Genomic DNA, 21,446 nt, shown 5'->3' with positions numbered 1-21,446 from the left:
TGCTCCGGGCCTCAGTTTCCCCGATGCGGTGGAGAGTCTGAGAGGCGCCGCGTTTCATTCCTCCCCCTCCTGACCAGGCCACCTTTGGAAGGCGCATCCCTAGCTGGTCTCCCTGGGGGCCTGACCTCTGACCTCCTGTTAGCCTGTGACAGGTGGCGGTACCCACGGGCAAGTTCTGCCACTCCTCAGAGCCTCAGCTGATCCATCTGGAAGACGGCACTATAGCCCCTGTGAGGAAAGGGATATTAAAGTGTGCCCCAGAGGAAACTGAGGCATATGGAGGCGGCTGGCCAGGACCCCAGCTTGGCGCAGAACCATAGACAATTATAGATGGGGAAACTGAAGCCCTAAGAGGGAGGGACGAGATCAGGCTTTTCCAAACCAGCAGGCAGGCAGAGGGGTCAGAAGGCCCTCTAGCTGGTCAGCTGGAGGGAGGGTACGGTCAGAAAGCCATTGGGGGCAGTGTCTGAGTGGGGCACTGGGGGCCCAGGCTGCCCCTTGGTCAGGGACTAACAGGCTCCTCTGAGCCCCTCCGGCCCAGCCTCCTGAGACCGAGGATAAGTAGGTGAGAATCAGAGGAGCGGGTGATGACCGCACGCTGGAAGGGATCCTCCAGGCTCATATACTCTCTGTGATGACCAGGGATCTCACCAGCTTGCCAGGCAATCCGCTCCATCATGGGCAATGCTGGGGAACCAGGACACAGGCGGTGGCTCCCGTCCTGGCGGGCGGGGTGCTGAGCTGCCTCAGTGTGAGGCTGTGGGCACCCATCCTGGGCCTAAGATGGGGGGAGATGGTGTGGGGAGGGGGAGGAGAGGGACACCGACTGACTCAGCCCTCCCTCCGGGTTCCAGTCCGGGGAGCCTTCACAGCCTCTCCAGGGAGGCTCTACAAAGACCCCTAGAGGGCAAGGAGAGGAAAGACAGCAGTGATTTTTACTACCTGGGCTGTTTGCCATCTTTTTCTTTAAAGTGATTTACTTTTAAAACTTGAAATGCCTACTTCAGCCTCATTTTAGCCACATTGGTCAAGAAGTTATAGATTTAACGCAGAGCGGTTTGGTCGTTAGTCGGAGGAGCTTCTTCCATTAGTTCGGAGGCTGCGGCTCTTCATTGGGCAGCAGGAGCGGCGCGGCTGTCGGAGAAGCGGCGTAGAACTTAGGCATTGGGTGAAAGAAATTGGCCCGAACCAAGCAGACTACTCGTAAGTCCACGGGTGGCAAAGCGCCCCGCAAACAGCTGGCCACTAAAACGGCCAGGAAAAGCGCCCCCTCTACCGGCAGGGTGAAAAAAACCTCATCGCTACAGGCCCGGGACTCTTGCGCTTCGAGAAATCCGTTGTTACCAGAAATCCACCGAGCTTCTGATCCGGAAGCTGCCTTTCCAGAGGTTGGTGAGGGAGATCGCCCAGGATTTCAAAACCAACTGGAGGTTCCTGAGTGCCGCCATTGGTGTGCTTCAGGAGGCTAGCAAAGCGTACCTGGTGGGTTTATTTGAAGATACTAATTTGTGTGCCATCCACGCTAAGAGAGTCACCATCATGCCCAAAGACATCCAGTTGGCTCGCCGGATACGGGGAGAGAGAGCTTAAGTGAAGGCAGTTTTTATGGTGTTTTGTAGTAAATTCTGTAAAATACTTTGGTTTAATTTGTGACTTTTTTTGTAAGAAATTGTTTATAATATGTTGCATTTGTACTTAACTCATTCCGTCTTTCACTCAGGATGAATGCAAAAAGTGACTGTTCACAGACCTCAGTGATGTGAGCACTGTTGCTCAGGAGTGACAAGTTGCTAATATGTAGAAGGGATGGGTGATATTTCTTGCTTCTCATGATGCATGTTTCTGTATGTTAATGACTTGTTGGGTAGCTATTAAGGTACTAGAATTGATAAATGTGTACAGGGTCCTTTTGCAATAAAACTGGTTATGACTTGAAAAAAAAATAGATTTGATGAGCTAATTGTATGTTTTTTTCCGATACACATGAAAATATAGACAGTAAAAATATTTGTGTAAAAAAAAATATATATATATATTTGTGTAACTACCTTAAGTGGTCTTGAGTGCCTCCAGGGGAGCATGGCCTTGCTTTGCGGAACCACAGTCCACCTGTCATGGGAGCTCAAGTAACAACCTCCCACGTTGTAGGCCGCAGTGGAGAGCCATGGTTATAGCAAGCTGGGCTGGTCACAAAGGGCTTCCTGCAGGAGGAGGACCCTGATCAGCCTAGGAGGGCCAGTTTGGCAATGGGAACAAGTGGTCAGTGGCTGCATGAGCAAAGGGGTGGAGGCTGGACCAGGCCTGGCATGTCTATGAGGAGAGAGTAGCCACCCTTCACATGCTTCCCTCACCTCCAGGCCAATGGTCGCCCCCACTGCAGAGAGGAAAAAATTTTGGCCCAGGCCCAGATGAGGGTCAGGGGAGGGCCCTGCTTCCCAGGCTGGCTGACAGGACTGTGTGGTTGGGACACAGTAGAGACATGCTGAGCCTGCCAGGCACTGCCCATGTCCCCTCCGTCCCTTCTGCCCCTTCCTCACAGAGGGGCCTCCTCTCCCCACCTGGGACCCCTCCCCCATGATTTTGCTGTGGGCGATTTCATCCTCCCCACAGTCCAGGTACTGGGAGGACTCCCTCGGGCATAGGGGACAGTGATGAGGGGGTGGTAAAGAGGTCAGGACCTCTCCCCGCTAAGGGTAGCAATAAAAGACTATGAAAACCTCCAGTTCCCGAACGGCTGGGAAGCGTCCTAAATTCGGCATTGCCCTGCCCTGGGCCTGGAACCAAGGTGGTAAAATTCGAGGCCACAGGATTCAAACCCGCACAAACACCTCTAGGTTACGGCCTTTGGGAGGGACACGCTGCATAAACGCTGTAGGGGTCTGGCGCTGCATCCGTGGGGTAGGGGGTCGGGTTGGGTGGAGGGCCACGCAGGGGTCCTCGTCGCACCCCAGCGGGGGCTGCCCGCGCCCCGCAGTGATTTTGCCGGGAAGGAGTCCGAGAGCGGTCCGGACGCCCCCTGGCGGGAGCTCTGGGGCCCGTCACGGAGGGTGGGTGCTTCTTCCCCTGCCCAGTCCACCCGCGACCCTGAGGCCACGCCGGAGCCAGCGAGCCCGGTCCGATAGGAGGGGGAGGAGCAGGGGCCGGCCTCCCGGTGCCCCACTTCCCGAGCGCGGGACAGCCCCTAGCTCCACTCCCAGAGCTCCGCGGTGGTCTTTGAAGGGCCAGGCTTCGCTCCTGCGTACGCCCTCGGCGCCCTGCGACAGCGGCCCGTGTCCCCAGGGCGCGCATAGCTCGGGCCAGGAGCTGGGAGGGAGTAGGGTCACCGGCAACGGGGGCTGCCTGATGGAGAGGCCGGGTGACCCGCGAGGGTGCAGCCTGTCCCCGGGTCCCGAGCCTCCGTCCGGGGGCGTGTCCCCGCGGCCCCGCCCCGGCCCCGCCCAGCAGCGCCGGCCGTGACAGGCGCCGCCGCCTTCGTCCCCGAACCGGAACAGCAGTCACCGTTGCTGTCTCCGACTCGGTTCAGCCGGTCCCACCGCCGCCACCATGCCCCGGGGGAGCCGCAGCATGGGCGCCCGGCCAGCCAGGTGGGAGCGGGACGAGGGCCCGCAGGGTGGGGTCTGGGGAAGCGCGGTCCCCAAGGACGTGACAGCGTGACCTTGGCGGCTGCTGCGCCATCTTGGCGGGGGAGGGGCGGGGGTACCGCAATCAGGCATCTAAGACGGTGGTCGTCCACCCTCCGGGAGGAGGAGAGGGTGCCTCTCCGGAGCTGCGGGCCCCTGGGGCCGCCGGCCTGGAGTCCGGCCGGGATTAATCCTGCTTCTTCCCATCCCGCAGCCGCAGTGCCGCGACCTCTGCCCACCCGCCCGCGCACCCGCCGCCCTCGGCCGTGGCCCCGGCCCCCGCCCCGTCGGGCCAGCCCGGCCTGATGGCGCAGATGGCGACCACGGCCGCCGGAGTGGCCGTGGGCTCGGCTGTGGGACACGTCGTGGGCAGCGCCCTGACCGGAGCCTTGAGCGGGGGGAGCTCAGAGCCCGCCCAGGCTGCTGCCCAGCAGGTGAGCAAGGGTTCAGGGGAAACTGAGGCCGCCTTCTCTCAAGGCCACTGAGCGGGGAGCTGCTGGAACGTCCAGCGAGGAGTGTCCAGGGTGTCCAGAGCTGCGTCGGCCAAGGACTGTACCCAAGAAGGGTCCTATTAGTCGCTCTGCTGTTGGTCTCTGGTCACAGGACGGCTCTCCCTGCCCCTCCCCTGAGGCCAAGGTCCCTAGACCCCGTGGACAGACACCAACCAGCCCTTTAAAGATGGGGAAACTGAGGCCCTTAGGGTCTCAGAGACTGGCCCAAGGTCACCTAAACCTAGTAGAAGGGAGGGATGTTGAAGTTCCTGAGTCCGTGCTCTCTCTCCCAGGTAGCCCCTTCCTGTAGCCCCTGCACCCAAGGGTGAAGGGTAGCCAGTGACTCTGGGTCTGTTCCCTGCTGGCCTGTCCCCCACTGGGCACCCCACCAGTCCTGAACCAAATTCTGGCTTAGTGGTGGGGTCAGGGGTAATGAGGATCAGTGTTGCTGAGCAGGAAGGTGCTAGAACTTGTGGGGGTGGGGATCATACTCTAGCAGAGCACTGGGCTTTTCTAGAACCTTCTCTCACCTCCCACCCCCACCTGCCAGCATACCTGTTATGAGGCAGCTGGGAATGCTGTCTGTACCAGCACCAACAGGGTGGCTTTGAGAGGGCTGTGGGCTCACCCTGTTTCAGGGATGGAGCAGCTGAGGCTAAACAGGGCAGGCTGGGCCTGGCAGGGCTGGGGGCGTTAGGAGGGGCAGCTGGCACCCCCAGCTCTGGAGTCCTCTTCTGGGTGCCAACCCCAAGCTGACCTTGCTGCTTCCTGTGCTGTAACCTCAGGCCCCGGCCCGCGCTGCCCCGCAGCCCCAGCAGATGGGGCCCTGCGCCTATGAGATCAGGCAGTTCCTGGACTGCTCCACCACTCAGAGCGACCTGACCCTGTGCGAGGGCTTCAGCGAGGCCCTGAAGCAGTGCAAGTACAACCACGGTGAGCTGGGAGGCCCTGACCCCTGCTGAGGCGGGAGCGGTGGTCTCTCCTCCTGTACCTTCGGCCTGACCTCCACCTGTGCCGGCCCTCCCTCTGCAGGTCTGATCTCCCTGCCCTGAAGAGACCGGTGCAGATTCAGGGGCCAGCCCTGCAGCCACCTTCACACCTTCACCGACAGCAAGACCATGACATCAGATTGTACCCACATAGCTGAGACTGGGAGTGCGGAGAGGGTTTCTCACCCCACAGATGATCCAAGACGAAAATGTGCAATTAAAAGAGTTTATGTTAGATCCTAGCCTGCTGTGTCCACCCTCATTGGACTTTCTGCGGGTGGGGGAGGACGAATGGGTGTCCCACTGTGGAGTGGGATGCTTCACCTTCAGCTGGTGTCCTGGGTGGGGAGGGTGACCTTGTAATCCTGTGTAATCTGACAGCCTCGGGCAGTCCAGACTGGGTGGTGAGGCATTAGCAGGTGACCGACCATAAGCCTCAAGGGCGTCTGACTCCTGGGGGCTGGAATCCCTGGAGGAGCGTGCTGTCTCCTCTCAGGGACCCCTGCCCCTCCACCCTTCTCATCTCTGCCTCTGGATCCCTTTCTCCGCACCCACATCTTAGGGGCCCCGTGGTGGCCTCACGTTCTGTCAGTGACCTTGCAATTTCCCAGAAATTCCAGATTCTGCAAGAGGAATACTGCTGGGCCTTTGCACCTGATCACACCAGGCAGAGGTCACGGCCAACCCCCTTGGATCTGAGTCCAGCTCGGCCACGTGGCCGTGATGTGCCAGGTCACGGGGCCTGCCGGAACAGAGGTGCTGGCCCTTCAAACGCCATCACACACTCTGTGCTGCTGCCTTCACTGAGTTCATTCAGCAGCTCTGCACTGAGCACCTACGGTGTGCCAGGCCCTATTCCACATCTCCCTGCCCTTGTGCAGGCACTTAGCCTCCAGCAGTATGGTGGGGACCTGTCTCTGGATATAGTGTCTTCCATCGTGTGGGTATATGTGTGTCTCTGAGGGGGTTGGCATTGGGGTCCACCTCCCATCACACACATCTGTCCCCTGGGAAGGGGTCCCATATCTGGGTATGAGCATCCCCCCAGGTATCCATGTCTCCTCCTTACCTGGCTCTCGGCCCCAGCTAGTGGGTCCCAGACAGCAGGAAGCCCACCCTTCGGGGCCGTGAAGGAGGGCCTTGCTGCTGGTGGCCACGCAGAGTGCTGGCACGCCTTCTCCAGCCATCGCCCAGGGGGAGAAGGCCCGACAGCCAGCGCAGCTCCTCTGGAAGGCCCAAGAAGCCCTGCCTGTGGGGGACTGGTGGGAAGGCACATCCTCCCCCTGGGGCTCTCCTGTGACACACCTGCCAGCTCTGGACACCACTCATCCAGGCTCTCCAGGAAGGACTCATAGCAGGTGGGGGCCCCGCCCTCACCCTCTGCGGAGGGAAGAAGGCTGATTCCTGGCTGGCCTGGTGGTCCACACCCCCACCTCTCACTCTGGACCTGTTTGCTGGCCCACAGTGGGGTCAGGACAGGGCATTGGATGGGAAGTTCAGGGCTAGGTCCTGGCCAAAGCAGGGGCTCGGCAGGGCTTGGGTGGTCTGTGGCTGCTCTTCCCCATCTTATATTCCAACATAGCTGCACAGGGGGAATCTGGGGCCCCACTTACTGATGATCTGCACTAGGACATAGATCCCACGCTCCTGCAGCAGGGGGCTGCCCATGGAGGGCGCCAGGGAAGGCCCCTCCTCCAGTCCCTCAGCCAGGTTCACCAGGTGCCCATCCTCAGCCAGGAGGGCTATGGTCACTGGGGGAGCAGAGAGGGAGGCAGGGCAGGGCTGGAATCCCTACCTGGGGGCCCTCAGAGGTTCTCCCAGCACCCCCCTGCCCCCTCACCATCTGGGGGCACCTGCCCCCTCTGCCTCAGGTGGGTGATGAGGGTCACCAGGCTGCACCAGGGGTTCACCAGCTCCCAGCAGCCAGCTGTGGGGGAGAAGCAGAGGTGAACGAATGGCACCCTCTACTCTCCCCAATCTGGGACCCTCTGCCTCCCTCCCGTCTCTTCCCTACAGAGCAGGGAATGGGGCTATGAGATTAGGAACGTACCCCCCTTCCATCTCCCAAGATGTCGGTGACCGGGGTGCACAACTTCTGTCTTTCTCACGCGACCCTCCCCTCCCACTTCAGCCCCACCTCCGGCACCTGACATCCCCTCACCCCCTACCCCGCACCAGCCCCGTCTCCACCAGAAGGTCAGGAATCTGCAGCTGGGGCTAGAGCTTTAGGTGCCTCATGCCCCCTGAAGCTGGAGGACCACTGACCAGCTAAGGGATGGAGCAGTTTGAACATTTGCTCCACGGCAGCGTCTTGGTGGCTGCGTGGCCCGTGCGCTCCTAGAGGAGCCCACATGCATTTCCCAGGACCCAGCCGGGGTTTCCCCTCAAGGGACTCTCCGCGGACGCTCCCATCCCTTCCCATGTGTACCCCTTCCCCACGCCGCCTCCCCACTCTCCCTCAAGGCAGAGGGAATGTACCCCCACCAGTCTTCCGGGACAGGGGACCCCACTTACTTCCAGACGTCACCGTGATAAACATGGCTGCAGGGGGGAGGAGACAGATGTGGGGGCTTTGATCCCCCAACCTCCAACTTCCTGACTAAGGAAGGAGCTGGGGCTGAGATCTACCCCATGTGGCGCCCTGCGGGAGATGTGTGTGTCGGGGATGGGGGAGTGATGGGTGGGTGGGTGGGTCCAAGTGCAGCTCCCCGCTCAGCCGCCCTTGGGGCTGGGCTCCACCAGCCCAGGGGGTCCTTGCAGCTAGTCCAGGAGCCTTGGCCTCCTCTTCCTCCCGCTAGCTAGATCAGAGTACAGAGAAGACTCAGGTCCTCCCAGCCTCTAAGCTGGTCTCCATGGGAGTGGGAGCTGCCAAGAGGTCTAGGCAGGAAATGCCTTCCCCCCAGTATCCCGGTAACGGGCTCTGGGGAGGGTCCGGACATTCCCTGACGCAGGGCTCTAGTGGGGGCTGGAGTCTCAGCACCCAGGGATGTCCAGAGACCACATCCCCTCACCAGTAGAGACAGAGCGTCCAGGCTGAAAGCAGGGCAGATTCCTGGGGGTGGGGTGCTGGCGTGGCTGTAGGAGAAGCAGGATCCTCACCAACCTCACAGGCTCCCTATCAACTCAAGGCCCCCTGCCCTGGGCTCACTCCCAGCCTCCCTCTCTTCTGTCCTTGTTTCTTTCCTTTCTTAGTCAAGTTTATTGAGTTATGGTTTACAGACAGTAAAATTCACTTTTGAGTGAACAAAACACTTTTGAGTTTTCCAGTTGTGACAAGTCTCACAGAACCACCACCAGTCTGGATACACAACATTTCCATCACTCTCCCAAATTCCTTCATGCCCCTTTGTGGTCACCCCAACCCCTGGCAAGCGCTGCAGTGTTCCCTGCCCCCACCTCTTCCAGACTGTCACGTCACAGAGAGGGACGCAGCAGACGGTGCGGAGCCTTTCAGGTGTGGCTGCTTTCACTTAGCTCCATGCGTGCAGGATTCACCGGGGTCGTCAACCGGTGTCGATGGGTCCTTCCTTTCATCACCCGGGAGGGTCCCACTGCCTGGAGGTGCTACGGTCTGTGGATCCACTCACCTGCTGCTGTTTGGATTGTTTCCCGTTTTGGGTGATTATGAGTAAAGCCAGTACAGACACTCACCAGCTGGTCTCTGGGTGAAGAGACGTTTCCATTTCTCTACTGTAAACCTCAGCAAGAGGGATTGCTGGGTTCTCTGGGGAGAGTATGTTTAACTTTGTAAGAAACTGCCATTGTTTTCCAGCGTGGGTAGCGTTTGCATTGCCCCTCTTTCCGGCTGGTTGTGGTTGGGCCTCTGGACTCATGGCGGGTCAGGATACTTCCTTCTTAGCTGCCCTGCCACTGCTCCCCGGTGATTACACTATTCATCCACCCTCTGCAGGCAGAGCTCAAGGCAGGAGGCAGGAGGAGGCCCAGATCCTCCCCGCAGCTCATCAGCATCACTCTGCCTCTGGACAGGACTTGCCTCAGTGCTCACACCTGTAAAGCAGTGAGAGGCACCGCTCACGGCACCACGGGCAAGTTAGTGTGAGGACGGAACGCAATTAAGCCTTTTGAGTGCTACCTGGGTGCTCAGCCTGCAGCAGGCGCTGAGAGGCAGCACTGGGGAAAGCCCTGGGGCAGCGTTTCCCAAACTTACAGGCAGGGCACTTTCTTCCAAAATCTGGGGACCCGTGTCCTGCAGAACACAGCCCAGGAGTGGCTGCAGCCAGATTCTGGAAGGAATGGAACTCCCGGCCTGGACCCTCAGCTCCAATGACCACCCCTCTGTTTTCCGAGGGGTTTGTCTTTAGTGCCACTGAGGAGGGATCTTTTGTCTTGAGTGTCATGGAGGTGCTCTAAGGAGGTGTTAGGACTGGAGTGGGACCCACAGTGGGAGCTTTGTAACCTTCCCCAAGCGAGCTCTCAAGGCTACAAAGTAACGAGAGCACACCGCTTTAACTTGTTTTATTATTTTTTAGGTATTTGGTAAGGCCAGCAGATCAGGAGATGATTGCCATTGAGAAGCTGGTTTGTTACAGTTCCCAAGTGGAGGAGGCATGACACCCCATGGTGCGGGAGGCCACATGGGAAAGCACCAGGGCTGGTCAGGAGGCAGAGAGAGAGGGGGAACTCTGGGCGGGAGCCTCTATTGTGGTTTCTGAGGGAAGGAACAGTGAGGTGGGGTGAGCAGGCTCAGGGTTGGCTGTTTGGAATAACTTCATGCTCTGGGGCACAGGAACCGTCCCTGGTTGTCTGGTACTTGCCCTGGGTGACAAGGCAGGAGGGCAGTGGCCCAATGAGAGAGCCCCGTAGGGGAGGTGGTCAGGGGAGTGTGGACTCAGGAATGGTTGGTTTGCATTTGAAAAGTGTGTTACTGTCTCTAGGAACTGGCTGACCCTGGGAGGGCCAGTCCCTCCAAGATCAGCAAGGCCCCAGATGTCAAAGCATCAGGATAGAGAATATAAAAGGCATGATTAATACACACAAAGTCCTATCTATGTTTTTCTTTTTTTTTTTTTTTTTGGCTGCCACATGCAGCTTGTGGGATCTCAGTTCCCTTACCAGGGGTTGAACCCAGGCCACGCAATGAAAGCCCAGAATCCTAACCACTAGGCAACCAAGGAACTCCCACAAAGTCCTATCTTTGCATCTTCACAACACTTGGGCTGGCACAATGCTCGTCTTTTGTTTCCAGATGAGGAAACTGAGGCACAGAGAGGGGAACTTGGCTGAAGTTGTGCAGTCAAGAGGAGGAGGATCTGGGATTCAGGTTTGAATCCCAACGCGGGTTGAATCCCAACCAAAGTCAGCTCCCCTCGGTTTGGCAAACTCTCTTGCCCACAACAGGAGTGCAGATAGGCACAACCATGTCGGGAACCCTGGCGGTATCTACTAAAACTAAACAGAAAGGGGACTTCCCTGGCGGTCCAGTGGTTAGGACTCTGCGCTTCCACTGCAGGGAGCACGGGTTCGATCCCTGGTTGGGGAACTAAGATCCCGCATGCTGCGTGGTGCGATGCGGCCAAAAAAACCACAACACTAAACGGAAACGTTCCCTGTCCTGGGTGTCTGCCCAGCAGAAACCAGAGCTCAGGTGCACCAACGACACAGGCAGGAATGCTCGCAGTAGTTCTCCTTGAAATAGCCAAAGATGAAAGCACCCGAATGGCTAGTAACAGGAGATGGATAAACTAACTGTGGCTATCCACACAGTGGCTTACACACAGCTGTGACAACGAATTAAACATTGCTGCACACACGGATGACTCATAATGTTTAACAAAAGAAGCAGAAACAAAAGAGGACACACTATCACTCCATTTATAGCTGACGTTCTACAGCAAAACTGATCAACTGCAGAGTCGCACTTGGTTACTGTTGGGGCTAAGAGGGCGTTACTGGCAGGGGAGGCGAATGAGGGAGCCTTCTGGGGTGATGGAAATGTTCTAAATCTTGGTCTGGGTAGAGGCTGCAGGGACATATATATAAAATCATTGAGCCATACATGTAAGATTTGTGCCCTTGACCGTATGAGTTATACCTCAGTGAAGAGCAGCCACCTGCTCTAACTGCACATGTGGATTTCTGGGCTTCTGTTCTCAAGAAGGCCCTGTGGGGCCGGGATGCTGACGTTTAGGAAGATAAGGTCTGGCTGCTGGGCCCCAGCACCACCCTCCCACTGTGTCAGTGGGCTGATTTGCATGCCCTGTCGTGGTCCAGCAGCCTCCCCAGTGTGCCCTGAAGCACCTGGAGCACACCCAGCGCAAGCCCAACAAGCGACTCCCACCTGCCTCCCTGCCTCTGGCCATGGCCTGTCAGCATCTGGCCCTCCTTCTGACTGGGGTCCTCCTAGCAGGTGAGCCCTCCCTGGGCCTTGCTCACCCAGGGGTGGAGTGGGAGACAGCACACTGGCTCTGGAAGCCCCCTGTAAGGAGGCAAATCCATGTGGTCAGTGGGGAAGGTTTTGGAAGGGTCCTTGAGATGGAGAGGAGAACTGGCCACAGGCGGCCCTGCCCCAGACTTGAGGCAAGTCACTTCTCTGTGTGGGCCTCAGTTTCCCCATTTGTGAATGACCAGATTGCTAGGGTCCCTTTGGACTCTGACTCTTGGGGGTCTCAGAGACTCATCACCTTTTGAGTTTTTCAGAGGGGAAGCTGGTGTGGGCTGGTTCATACCCCACAGGGCCTCAGGGACAAGCTAACCCTGAGAAGGTCTTCAGCAGCCAGTGGCCGGAGGCTGAGCCAATGGGTAGTAACAGCCCCGGAGGCTTCTTGGGGGTCATCAGTCTGTAGCCAGGGTTTGGACAAGCCAGTGTGACCAAAGTGATAGGGGTCTGCAGGGCAAGGGATGAGGGTGGGCAGCCCAGAGACCACCAGCACACCCTCTGAACTCTAGATCCTTAGCTGAACATGGCTCCTTGGGAACATGACACTAATGGGGGCTTAGGGGTCGCCAGCTCTGTGCCCCACCCAGTGACGATCCCATGGCACTGGGCTGTGAGCTTTTGGGAGAGGATTCTCCTGGGAGTCTGACCAAGACTTTGTGGGGCAGGGGCAGGAAGGAAGGGGCCCAGGCAAGACCTGAGTGTGTCTGTCTCTCTCAGCCTCCCAGCCAACCCTCACCCAGCCGGACACACTGCTGGTCTTCCCAGGCCAAGTGGCCCAACTCTCCTGCATGCTCAGCCCCCGCCATGCCACCGTCAGGGACTACGGCGTGTCTTGGTATCAGCAGCGGGCAGGCAGCGCCCCCCGCTTTCTCCTCCACTACCGCTCAGAGGAGGACAACCACCGCCCCCCTGACATCCCTGACCGCTTCTCGGCAGCCACGGATGCAGCCCATAATGCCTGCATCCTGACCATCAGCCCCGTGCAGCCTGAAGACGCTGCAGATTATTACTGCTCCGTGGGCTACATACCCTAGGGGTGGGGTGTGGGATGAGTGCCTTCTGTCTGCCTCCCACTTATGCTCCTGACCTTGGGACCCTCCCTTTCTTTGAGCCTTGATTTTCCTCCTTTGTAAAATGGGTTAATAATCAACATGTCAACAATAACTATTCGGAGGGCCATGAGATCCTGGCTGAAAAAGTGACTGTGAGACGCAAGAGGGAAGAGATATGGGAACATATGTATAACTGATTCACTTCATTATAAAGCAGAAACTAACACACCATTGTAAAGCAATTATACCCCAATAAAGATGTTAAAAAAAAAAAAGCTCAATAAAAAAAAGAAAAACAAAAAAGAAAAAGTGACTGTGGTTGGTCTGGGTCTGGGAGTGTGGGGGTAGGGACTCTGGGGATTTTTGCAGAAGGGGAAGCACCTGAGACCCTTGGGTGGGGCCCCACCTCCCTACCAGCCCCCAGGGGGCTCAGAATGGTGGCTCTTGCCTTCCTGTGACTGGAGGAGCTGGAGTGAGAGAAAAAATAACCAGCCCTTGCTGGTCCCAGCTCTGCATGGCTGGTTGTGGTCCAACACACACAGGGTCAGTGGACTGGGTCCCTAGGAGCCCCTGCCTACTCCTGGATGGGGCTAGGAGGCACCTGAGGGCCAGGACGGAAGGTGCTGAAGACAGGTGGGCAGATGGCAGGGGGAGAATGGGCAGCAGCCATCCTTGGGTAGAGGGGCAAGTCTTGCCACCAGAAGCAGAAGTGAGCTCTGGGAGGGGGGTCGGGGGCTGAAGAACACACCCCGCTTCCCTCCAGGTTCCCCTAAGAGGCGCCACCTGAACGGAGGCCATCCCTCAGATGCAGAGGTGGGGTCCACAGAGGGTCCCGCCTAGGCTCCCAGCCATCTCCTGGGCCCTCTCCGGGCTCTCCTCATTTGTCTCTGCGGGGACGAGGTGAGCAAGCAGGACCAGAGCTCCCCAGGAAGGGAGGGGGAATCGCAGCAGGACCCCGGGCCTGCGCGGGGTAACGGGCTCCGCAGCCCTGAGCGCACCTGCCCTTCGCCCGGGGACACAGCCGCCTCAAGGCCTCTGGCCGGCCCCACCCCCAGGACAGATGCCCAGGAGCCGGCCGCCCCTCCCGGCCTCAGTTTCCTCCTCTGCGCTCCCGCCAACGCCCGCCCAGCCGGGACGCGCTCGGGGACGGCCCGGAGCCCTGAGTCGACTGGACGGCCCCTCCCGACCCCAGTCCTGCGACACGGATCCCGGCGTCCTGGCGCAGACCCGTACTGCGCGGCGGGACCAGCGAGACACTGGCCTCCGCGCGGCCTAGAGCGGTCCCGGAAGTGCCGGGGAGGGGGCGGGGCTCGGGCTCTCGGGCCGCCGCGGGCTCCGCGTCAGCAGCCGCAGCCGAGCGAGGCCACGGCCGCGGGCAGGAGCAGCTCAGGTGCGGCCCCGCCCTGCTCGCCCGCGGCCCCGCCCCCGCTCAGGTGAGCGGCCCCGCCCCGGCCTAGGTGAGTGGCTCCGCGGCAGCCAGTGTGGCCACCTCTCCCTCCGGTGGCGCAGGTGTGGGCGGCCCCCGTCCGTGGAAGCAGGTGCGGGTCCGCGGCCGCTCGCTGGCCTCCAGCCAGGAAGCCCTGACTGGCCCGAGGGTCGGCCGAGTGCCCAGGCCCTGGGGCGTCCCAGGAGGATGGAGTGACAGAGGCAGGAGGAGCCGGGGAAGGCCAGAGAGAGGTGGGAAGTGTGGGGTTCCAGACCTTTGGATTTTCGGTCCCAAAATATTTAAAACATCGTTGGTCACAGATAAAGTATCGCTAACTTTTTCAACACAGTGGAGACTTCAGCGTGTAGCTGGTACATAGTGGGAATGGAAAACCCCCGAGGAGGGAACCTCGGAAACACCAGGATTTAGCAGGTGGGTGGAGGCACAATATCCAGATACAGAGAAAGAGGGGTCAGAGGGCATGAAAATTAGGGGGGGGAAAGAAACCAAGGGGATGAAGTGGGGCGTGGGAGTGGGGTAGGTTGGCCAGCAAGGTGGGTTAGTGAAGGGTGGGCTCGTATTGTCACATCGTCCAGTTTTTCATGAGAAAACCTACTGAGTTTTAAATATTGGCAGCTAAGTCAGACAAAAAGGAAAAGCCTGACTCTTTGAGAGTCAACCACAACGTGTCTGTGGCAGGATCCCCAGAGTGCCAATTTGCAGTCTCTGAAATGAAGGGTTTTGAGAGGGATGTCTTGGGGAGGCCTTCCAGAGGGGGGAGGAAGTGAGGACCCAGAAGAGAGGGCTTGGCTGTAAGGAGGTCATTAGATGCTGGAGCTGAAGTCCCAGCTGAAATTGGAAACTTGAAGTTTGTCTCCGTGCCAGACACAGTCGTATGATTTTCCTTGGCAACATTCAGCATCTTAGGAGGAGCTGGCAGAGGAGGTGGGTAGTTAGTGGCAGGGCAGGGAGGTGAGAAATGCGATGCTGGTCAGCGAGCTGGTTGAAGTGATACCCATAGTTAGACCCACTGTAGTCTAAGCTAGATGGGGAAGGGGTGGACCAGGGTGAAAATGGGACGTGAGGTTTGAGGAGGTCGGGTGAGGCGGGGGGGAGCGGAGACTGTGGTTGTGAAGAGGAGTGGGAGTGATCACAGGCTTTTTTTTAAAAAAATAAATTTATTTATTTTTGGCTGCATTGGGTCTTTGTTGCTGTGCACAGGCTTTCTCTAGTTGCCGCAAGTGGGGGCTACTCTTCGTTGAGGTGCACTGGCCTCTCATTGCGGTGGCTTCTTTTGTTGCGGAGCACGGGCTCTAGGCACGCGCGCTTCAGTAGTTGTGGCGTGGGGGCTTCAGTAGTTGTGGCACACGGGCTTAGTTGCTCCGCGGCATGTGGGATCTTCCCGGACCAGGGCTTGAACCTACGACCCCTGCATTGGCAGGTGGATTCTCAACCACTGCACCACCAGGGCAGTCTGACACAGGCTTCTTGAGGATATTGCAGTTCTGTGCTTTTTTTCACACCTGGCCTTTCTACTGGCTGAAAATTCATTAAAAAAAAATTCCAAATAGTAATGATTTCCATCATGACTATTCTGATTAATTTAGTATGTCTTTTTGAGGCAGTTCCTCTCTGACTTCAGTGTAAGGATGATAGTACCTTTGTATGGAGTCCTGAGGAGTACATGAGATATACTTGTAAAAGGTCTAGCTGTGCCTTGCACACAGTAGTTGCTCAGTAAACTCGAGTTGTCATCATTATGGTACCTGAAGAGTTTCCCTGGAGGTTGCATAGCAGTTTGTGGATGGGGTCCTGCGGGGCTCCCTCTGGGCCCCCACAGTGGGTTGGGGGGCTGAGTGGGGTGTTCTAGCCTCCTTCCTTGTCCCTCTGAAAATACCCCCTTCGACCGGAGCAGCTCTGCTTTTGTATGTTTCATTTATTCATATCTCCCAGATAATTGACTTATTTGAATAAAGAGTACTTTCGGCAAAATAAAATAAAAGTGTGGTAAGCAGTTCTAACACAAACACAAATAACTTTTCCTCCATTCAATCATTTATTTATTCAATAAATTGTGTGTAATGATTGAGTGGCTGTGCTGGGAGCTGGGGATTCCAATATGGAGGAGCCCCGGATTTGCCCTTGGGGAGCTCGCAGGTGGTGGTGGGGAAAGTCCTGCCATGACATTTGCCTTCCAGGTGGTGAGTGCTGTGATGGACATATGCCCCGTGCTCCACGGTCACCAAGGCCACGTGCCCAAGATTGTCAGAGTCTGAGGGTGCAGGGAAGAGGGGACATTTGAATTGAGTCTGGAAGGATGAGCAAGTGGCCATGTGAGAAGAGTGGGGACCAGTCAGGAGGAGGAAACAGCAGCATGTGTGAGTGGTGGAGCTGGAAGTTTGGGGGTGTGTGGAAGGAGAAGCAGGCAACAGGGCCACATGGCCGGGTGTGGAGGACTTGGGCTGCTGGAAGCTCCTGAGAAGGGGGATGCCACGATCAGGACTGTGTTTTGGGCATTTGACCTTGGCATCCACGTAGAGAACGGGCTGGGGGGAGGGGGAAAGCTGGAGGTAGGCAGCCAGCGGGGAGGCGAGTCACACGGAGGCCTGAGCTGCCCAGTGGCAGCGAGGAGAGAGGGAGAGACCCCTCCAGTAAAAACGGGAAGTGGACAGGACGGGGTGTGCCGGCGGGAATGAGAAGGGCTGACTCCCAGGGCTCCGGCTGGGGCTCTGGGCTGGAGGCCTGCAGCCAACCGATCGTAGGAGGCGGATGTGTGCTCTCTCTTTCCCAACAAGACCCCAGCCCCAACCTCCTCTGGTAGCTGGAGTCTTGCCCCTTTTTCAGAATGGCTCCACTTCCTGTCCTTGCCCACCTTTCTGGACACCCTGAGCCTTTAGAGTCTGGACACCACAGTGTGTCATTATCTGTCTGTCTGTCTTCCTTGCAGTTGTTTCTGGTAAGTCAGACTTGTCTCTTACTCAGTAAGGACCATCTCAAGGGCAAGATTGTGTCTTTGGTTATATCTGCCTTAGACTCTGGCACCTACTAGGTGCTTGACTTGCTGACTTGACAGTGTCTCTTGTTTTCTTTTCAGAATCTGAGAGCAGTAAGTGTGTCCCAAAGAGAAACAGTCACTAGGGGTGAGCCCGGACCCACAATGGAGATTCCCCCGGCAGCCAAGCTGGGTGAGGCCTTCGTGTTTGAGGATGGGTTGGAGATGCAGACAAACCTTTTCCCGGAGGAGGACCCGGGGGACCCTTTTCTTCAGGAAAGGGGTTTAGCACAGATGGCTGTCATCTACAAGGAGATCCCTCTGGGGGAGCAGGACGATTATGAGGGGAATATCAGTCTGTGCTCAAGCCCTGTCCAGCATCAGAGCATCCCCCGAGGAGACAGACCCCAGGACGATGAGCCGTCCAGCCCAACCTTCCTCCAGAAATCAGACCTGAGTATGTGCCAGATAACCCACAGCGAGGAAGCGTCTGGTAAGCCCGATGGGGAGACGGCGGGCAGGGGGGACTCGGGACCCGAGGGGCCTCACAGGACTGCACAGCCAGCCAAGCCCTACGCGTGTCGCGAGTGCGGCAAGGCCTTCAGCCAGAGCTCACACCTGCTCAGGCACCTGGTGATCCACACGGGGGAGAAGCCCTACGAGTGCTGTGAGTGTGGCAAGGCCTTCAGCCAGAGCTCGCACCTTCTGCGGCACCAGGCCATCCACACGGGGGAGAAGCCCTACGAGTGCTGTGAGTGCGGCAAGGCCTTCCGCCAGAGCTCTGCACTCGCGCAACACCAGAAGACCCACACCGGGAAGAGGCCGTACGCGTGCAGGGAGTGCGGCAAGGACTTCAGTCGGAGCTCGAGCCTCCGGAAGCACGAGCGCATCCACACCGGGGAGAAGCCCTATCAATGTAAGGAGTGTGGGAAATCCTTCAACCAGAGTTCGGGCCTGAGCCAGCACCGGAAGATCCACACGCTGAAGAAACCGCACGAGTGCGAGCTCTGTGGGAAGGCCTTCTGCCACCGGTCCCACCTCATCCGGCACCAGAGGATCCACACAGGCAAGAAGCCGTATGCATGCGAGGAGTGCGGGAAGGCCTTCAGCCAGAGCTCCAACCTCATCGAGCACCGCAAGACGCACACGGGCGAGAAGCCTTACAAGTGCCACAAGTGCGGCAAGGCCTTCAGCCAGAGCTCCTCGCTCATCGAGCACCAGCGCATCCACACCGGCGAAAAGCCCTACGAGTGTGGCCAGTGCGGCAAGGCCTTCTGCCACAGCTCGGCCCTCATCCAGCACCAGCGCATCCACACAGGCCGGAAGCCCTACGTGTGTAATGAGTGCGGCAAGGCCTTCCGGCACCGCTCGGCCCTCATCGAGCACTACAAGACCCACACGCGGGAGAGGCCCTACGAGTGCAACCGCTGCGGCAAGGCCTTCCGGGGCAGCTCGCACCTCATCCGCCACCAGAAGGTCCATGCGGGGGACAAGCTCTAGAGGAGGGGCTGGCGCCACGGCCCGCGCCTCTGCCAGCTGGAGCCTGGCCCCCTGCTCATCTGTGAGGCCTGCCCCGCCTCCCCAGACCAGTGCCTCCTGGAAATGCCCGCCCACCCTGGTGGCAGGGTCCGGCCCCCCGTCTGCGGCCCTGGCCCAGCAGGGGGACTGGGTAGGGTGGGGAGGGAGGCCAAGGGCCGGGGCGCCAGGGCACAGCTGGCTCTCAGTTGTCTCGTGTTCACCTGTGACCCAATGGGGTTTAGTTTTGCCCTCTATTCGCTTTTTCCAGAATCCAGAAGAAGAATAAACGTCAGAGGGAGAAAGTGGAGTTAAACCCATGAAAATGTCAGATGAGCTCTAACATCAGGCACTTTTAGAAGAAGTAACCGTGTCGCGGTCCAATCAACTGAAGGAAAATGGATCCAAAGTAGACGCGTCAGCAGCCCACCTCGGGCACTGGTGGGGACGGCCAGCTCAGGTGACAGAGCAGAGGGAGGGTCTGGAGGACTCATCCTGGGTGTGGGGGTGAGGCCCCCTTGTGCTCTCTCAGCCCTCGACGTGGGTTAGCTGAGGGTGGTTCTGGCCAGCAGCTCTTCCAGGAGGTGGAGGTGTGGTCCTGGAGGCCGGCGGACGGTGCAGCCTGGCTCTGGCCCAGCCCGGGCAAAGGCTTACTGCCCACCCAGGGGTAACCCTCCACCAGACCTAGGGCCCCAACCACAGCGTGCCTTGGACATCATCGGGGTCCGTCTCTGGTCGGTGCTTTGCAGCCTCCCCTCCACCCTCCAGTGCAAGGGGATAGAAGGTGATTCGGTCAGGTCTGGGTTCAAGTTCCAGTTATGGCCCCTCCCTCATGACCCCTTCCGTGAGGTGGGCATATTGGGACTGGCCACATTCCCCTAAGGGCTGGTGCAAGGCTCCTGTTCAGAGTGGGACCACGCATGAATGTGCTTTGTCGGCTGGCGATTGAGGATGGAGACCCACAGTGACCGCTGCCCCACCTGCAGGGGAGGTGCATCCCTGTCTGGTTCCCGACATGGCAGGGCCCCCCCTTTCAGCCAGGCTTTCCCTTCCTCCCTCCCTCCAGCTTGTGTCCTGGGTGCGGCGCCCTGGGCAGGACACTTCCTGCACGCTGTCCCCGCAGCGGCAGTGTGTCTGCGTCCTGTCCTTCTCTCTGTCTCCCCACTGGGGGTTGTTTAACGAGGACCATTGTCTGCGTCCTGCCCTGACCAGTTCAGTTGGGCATCCCCAGAGGTGGGGCTCCGACAGTGGCATGTTTTTAAAGCTCCCCAGGTGATTAGAAGGTTCCCCTGCATAGCAGGCTGTGAGCCCATGCTGGCTCCCAGGCAGCCCCAGCATCTCCCAGATGGCATCGTCCAGAGCAGAGCTTGAAGGTGGCCATCCTGTCTCAGACCTCTGCCCACCACCCCAGGGATGGGCTCAGGCAGTGCCGTGTCTGGCTGGTTGGTAAGCGTTTGTCCCAGGCCTTTGTGTGTCCACGAGGATCTTTAGTTCTGGCTCCCCGGGCTCCTCAGAGCTAGTGTGGGGAGGACGCAGTCAGAGCTATTTTGAAGCTTTCTGAGTCTCTGGCTGAAATCCCACGAACCCATCATGGTCACACTAGTTATTTCAGCTTATGCGAAGCTCAGCTGGGCAGCTGTGTATAGTTTAGATGAATGAAAATGGGAAAGCCATAGTGGTTACTTCTTAAGTGGAACTTGGTAGGCCAGAGATGGTAAAACGACAGGTCTGTTGGGCTGGGAAGATCGGCTCTGTCCAGCTCCTCTCTGCTCTGTGAGTCTGTGGAGCATTGAACCAGCTCTCCGGGCCCCAGCAGAGCCTCTGCATGAGCAGGTGGACCAGCCCGACCGGGCAGTGCCAGACACTGTCCGCAGGCAGCCTGCACGGATGGTCTTCGGTCACCAGTGAGAGTACTGACACCCCTGCTCAGTGCAGGTGGGACATTACCCCCGCCAAGATCTACCTCCTCACCCCCTGCTGTTCCCGCATTCGGCCTCAGCCTTGGCCAGTTGTCTGCTTCCTACCTTTGATGTCTGTCCCTGTACACTGTGCACCAGCCAATTTTTTTTTTTCAGGCATCACTTTGCACATGTCACCACTCTCCTTAAAACCAACCTTCAGGGGTCTTCTGCACGTAAACCCCCATTTTAGCCAGCCTGGGTTACCCGCGCGAGCAAGCGTCTCGGTGTTCCCACCACGCCCAGATGCACCCCACTCACGCCCAGCTTCTCAGCTCATTTATGCTGTTCTCACATTTTGAATACGCACTTTTTCTCTTCCTCCCCCACATTCTCCTTTCTTCCTTTTGACTATGTAACATGGAGATTAAGACCCCCTTTCTGAAGGGTTGACAGACTCTCACAAAACCATGGTCAGACCAGGCAGGTACTTTCTTTGTAGGAAGTGTGAGCAGAACCTTGTTCTTTCAGTTCAAATTCTTTCACTGATTTCTTATGTATTTTTATTTTTTTATTTTTTTTATTTTTATTTTTTGCGGTACGCGGGCCTCTCACTGTTGTGGCCTCTCCCGTTGTGGAGCACAGGCTCCAGACACGCAGGCTCAGCGGCCATGGCTCACGGGCCCAGCCGCTCCGTGGCATGTGGGATCTTCCTGGACCGGGGCACGAACCCGCGTCCCCTGCATCGGCAGGCAGACACTCAACCATTGCGCCACCAGGGAAGCCCTGTATTTTAAAATCTTTTCATTTATTTAGGTTTTCAAACAGTGTGATGTAATAAGAGATCATCTTGGTAATATTTTAATCATCCTTGAGTTTAGTTGTTTGTTTTTGTTTTATTGTCTTACATTTTTTCCTCCTTTTAGTTGTTGAGTGTTGCAGAGCTCCAGTTCTCGGTTCTGTTTACTAATTGAATTGTTTGTCAAGTACATGTATTCTGCTCTTTTCTTTCTTTTTTTTTTGACTTAATACTTTACATTTCTTAAGATTATTTAGATACAGTTAA

General features: G+C 57.8%; 4 protein-coding genes and 1 pseudogene across 6 annotated transcripts; 4 read left to right on the top strand and 1 right to left on the bottom strand.

Annotated features, from left to right (window-relative positions):
* LOC112412161 (histone H3.3-like) overlaps positions 1-1,932 on the top strand; it is a 6,259-nt pseudogene extending 4,327 nt beyond the window's left edge.
* A 1,503-nt stretch (positions 1,933-3,435) lies between these two features.
* CHCHD10 (coiled-coil-helix-coiled-coil-helix domain containing 10) lies at positions 3,436-5,342 on the top strand. Its single transcript, XM_024763850.1, has 4 exons — positions 3,436-3,584; positions 3,835-4,054; positions 4,897-5,044; positions 5,144-5,342. Exons 1-4 carry the CDS (start codon positions 3,544-3,546, stop codon positions 5,161-5,163), a joined length of 429 nt encoding a protein of 142 aa, XP_024619618.1. The 5' UTR covers positions 3,436-3,543; the 3' UTR covers positions 5,164-5,342.
* Positions 5,343-6,186: 844 nt separating this feature from the next.
* Positions 6,187-7,665, bottom strand: CUNH22orf15 (chromosome unknown C22orf15 homolog). Its single transcript, XM_024763681.1, has 5 exons — positions 7,615-7,665; positions 6,941-7,027; positions 6,714-6,851; positions 6,406-6,480; positions 6,187-6,326 (listed from the first exon to the last, which is right to left on the bottom strand). The coding sequence occupies exons 1-5, from the start codon at positions 7,637-7,639 to the stop codon at positions 6,187-6,189; spliced, it is 465 nt and encodes a 154-aa protein (XP_024619449.1). The 5' UTR covers positions 7,640-7,665.
* A 3,699-nt stretch (positions 7,666-11,364) lies between these two features.
* VPREB3 (V-set pre-B cell surrogate light chain 3) lies at positions 11,365-12,801 on the top strand. The gene is made up of 2 exons (XM_024763946.1): positions 11,365-11,467; positions 12,215-12,801. The coding sequence occupies exons 1-2, from the start codon at positions 11,419-11,421 to the stop codon at positions 12,529-12,531; spliced, it is 366 nt and encodes a 121-aa protein (XP_024619714.1). The 5' UTR covers positions 11,365-11,418; the 3' UTR covers positions 12,532-12,801.
* Positions 12,802-13,875: 1,074 nt separating this feature from the next.
* Positions 13,876-21,035, top strand: ZNF70 (zinc finger protein 70). Of its 3 annotated transcripts, XM_024763987.1 has the most exons (3): positions 14,273-14,407; positions 16,174-16,353; positions 17,070-21,035. In XM_024763987.1, exon 3 carries the CDS (start codon positions 17,133-17,135, stop codon positions 18,465-18,467), a length of 1,335 nt encoding a protein of 444 aa, XP_024619755.1. In that variant the 5' UTR covers positions 14,273-14,407; positions 16,174-16,353; positions 17,070-17,132; the 3' UTR covers positions 18,468-21,035. The 3 variants fall into 3 exon arrangements, with proteins under 3 accessions (XP_024619756.1, XP_024619755.1, XP_024619757.1); XM_024763988.1 differs by lacking the exons at positions 14,273-14,407; positions 16,174-16,353 and adding an exon at positions 13,876-14,006; XM_024763989.1 differs by lacking the exon at positions 16,174-16,353 and having other exon boundaries at positions 14,330-14,407.
* The last annotated feature ends 411 nt before the right edge of the window (positions 21,036-21,446 follow it).

The sequence above is a fragment of the Neophocaena asiaeorientalis genome, unplaced genomic scaffold (genome assembly GCF_003031525.2).
Source record: "Neophocaena asiaeorientalis asiaeorientalis breed wild unplaced genomic scaffold, Neophocaena_asiaeorientalis_V1.1 scaffold110, whole genome shotgun sequence".
Taxonomy (NCBI): domain Eukaryota; kingdom Metazoa; phylum Chordata; class Mammalia; order Artiodactyla; family Phocoenidae; genus Neophocaena; species Neophocaena asiaeorientalis.
The sequence above is the reverse complement of the archived record's forward strand: the minus strand, read 5'-3'. Positions and strand labels throughout refer to the sequence as shown.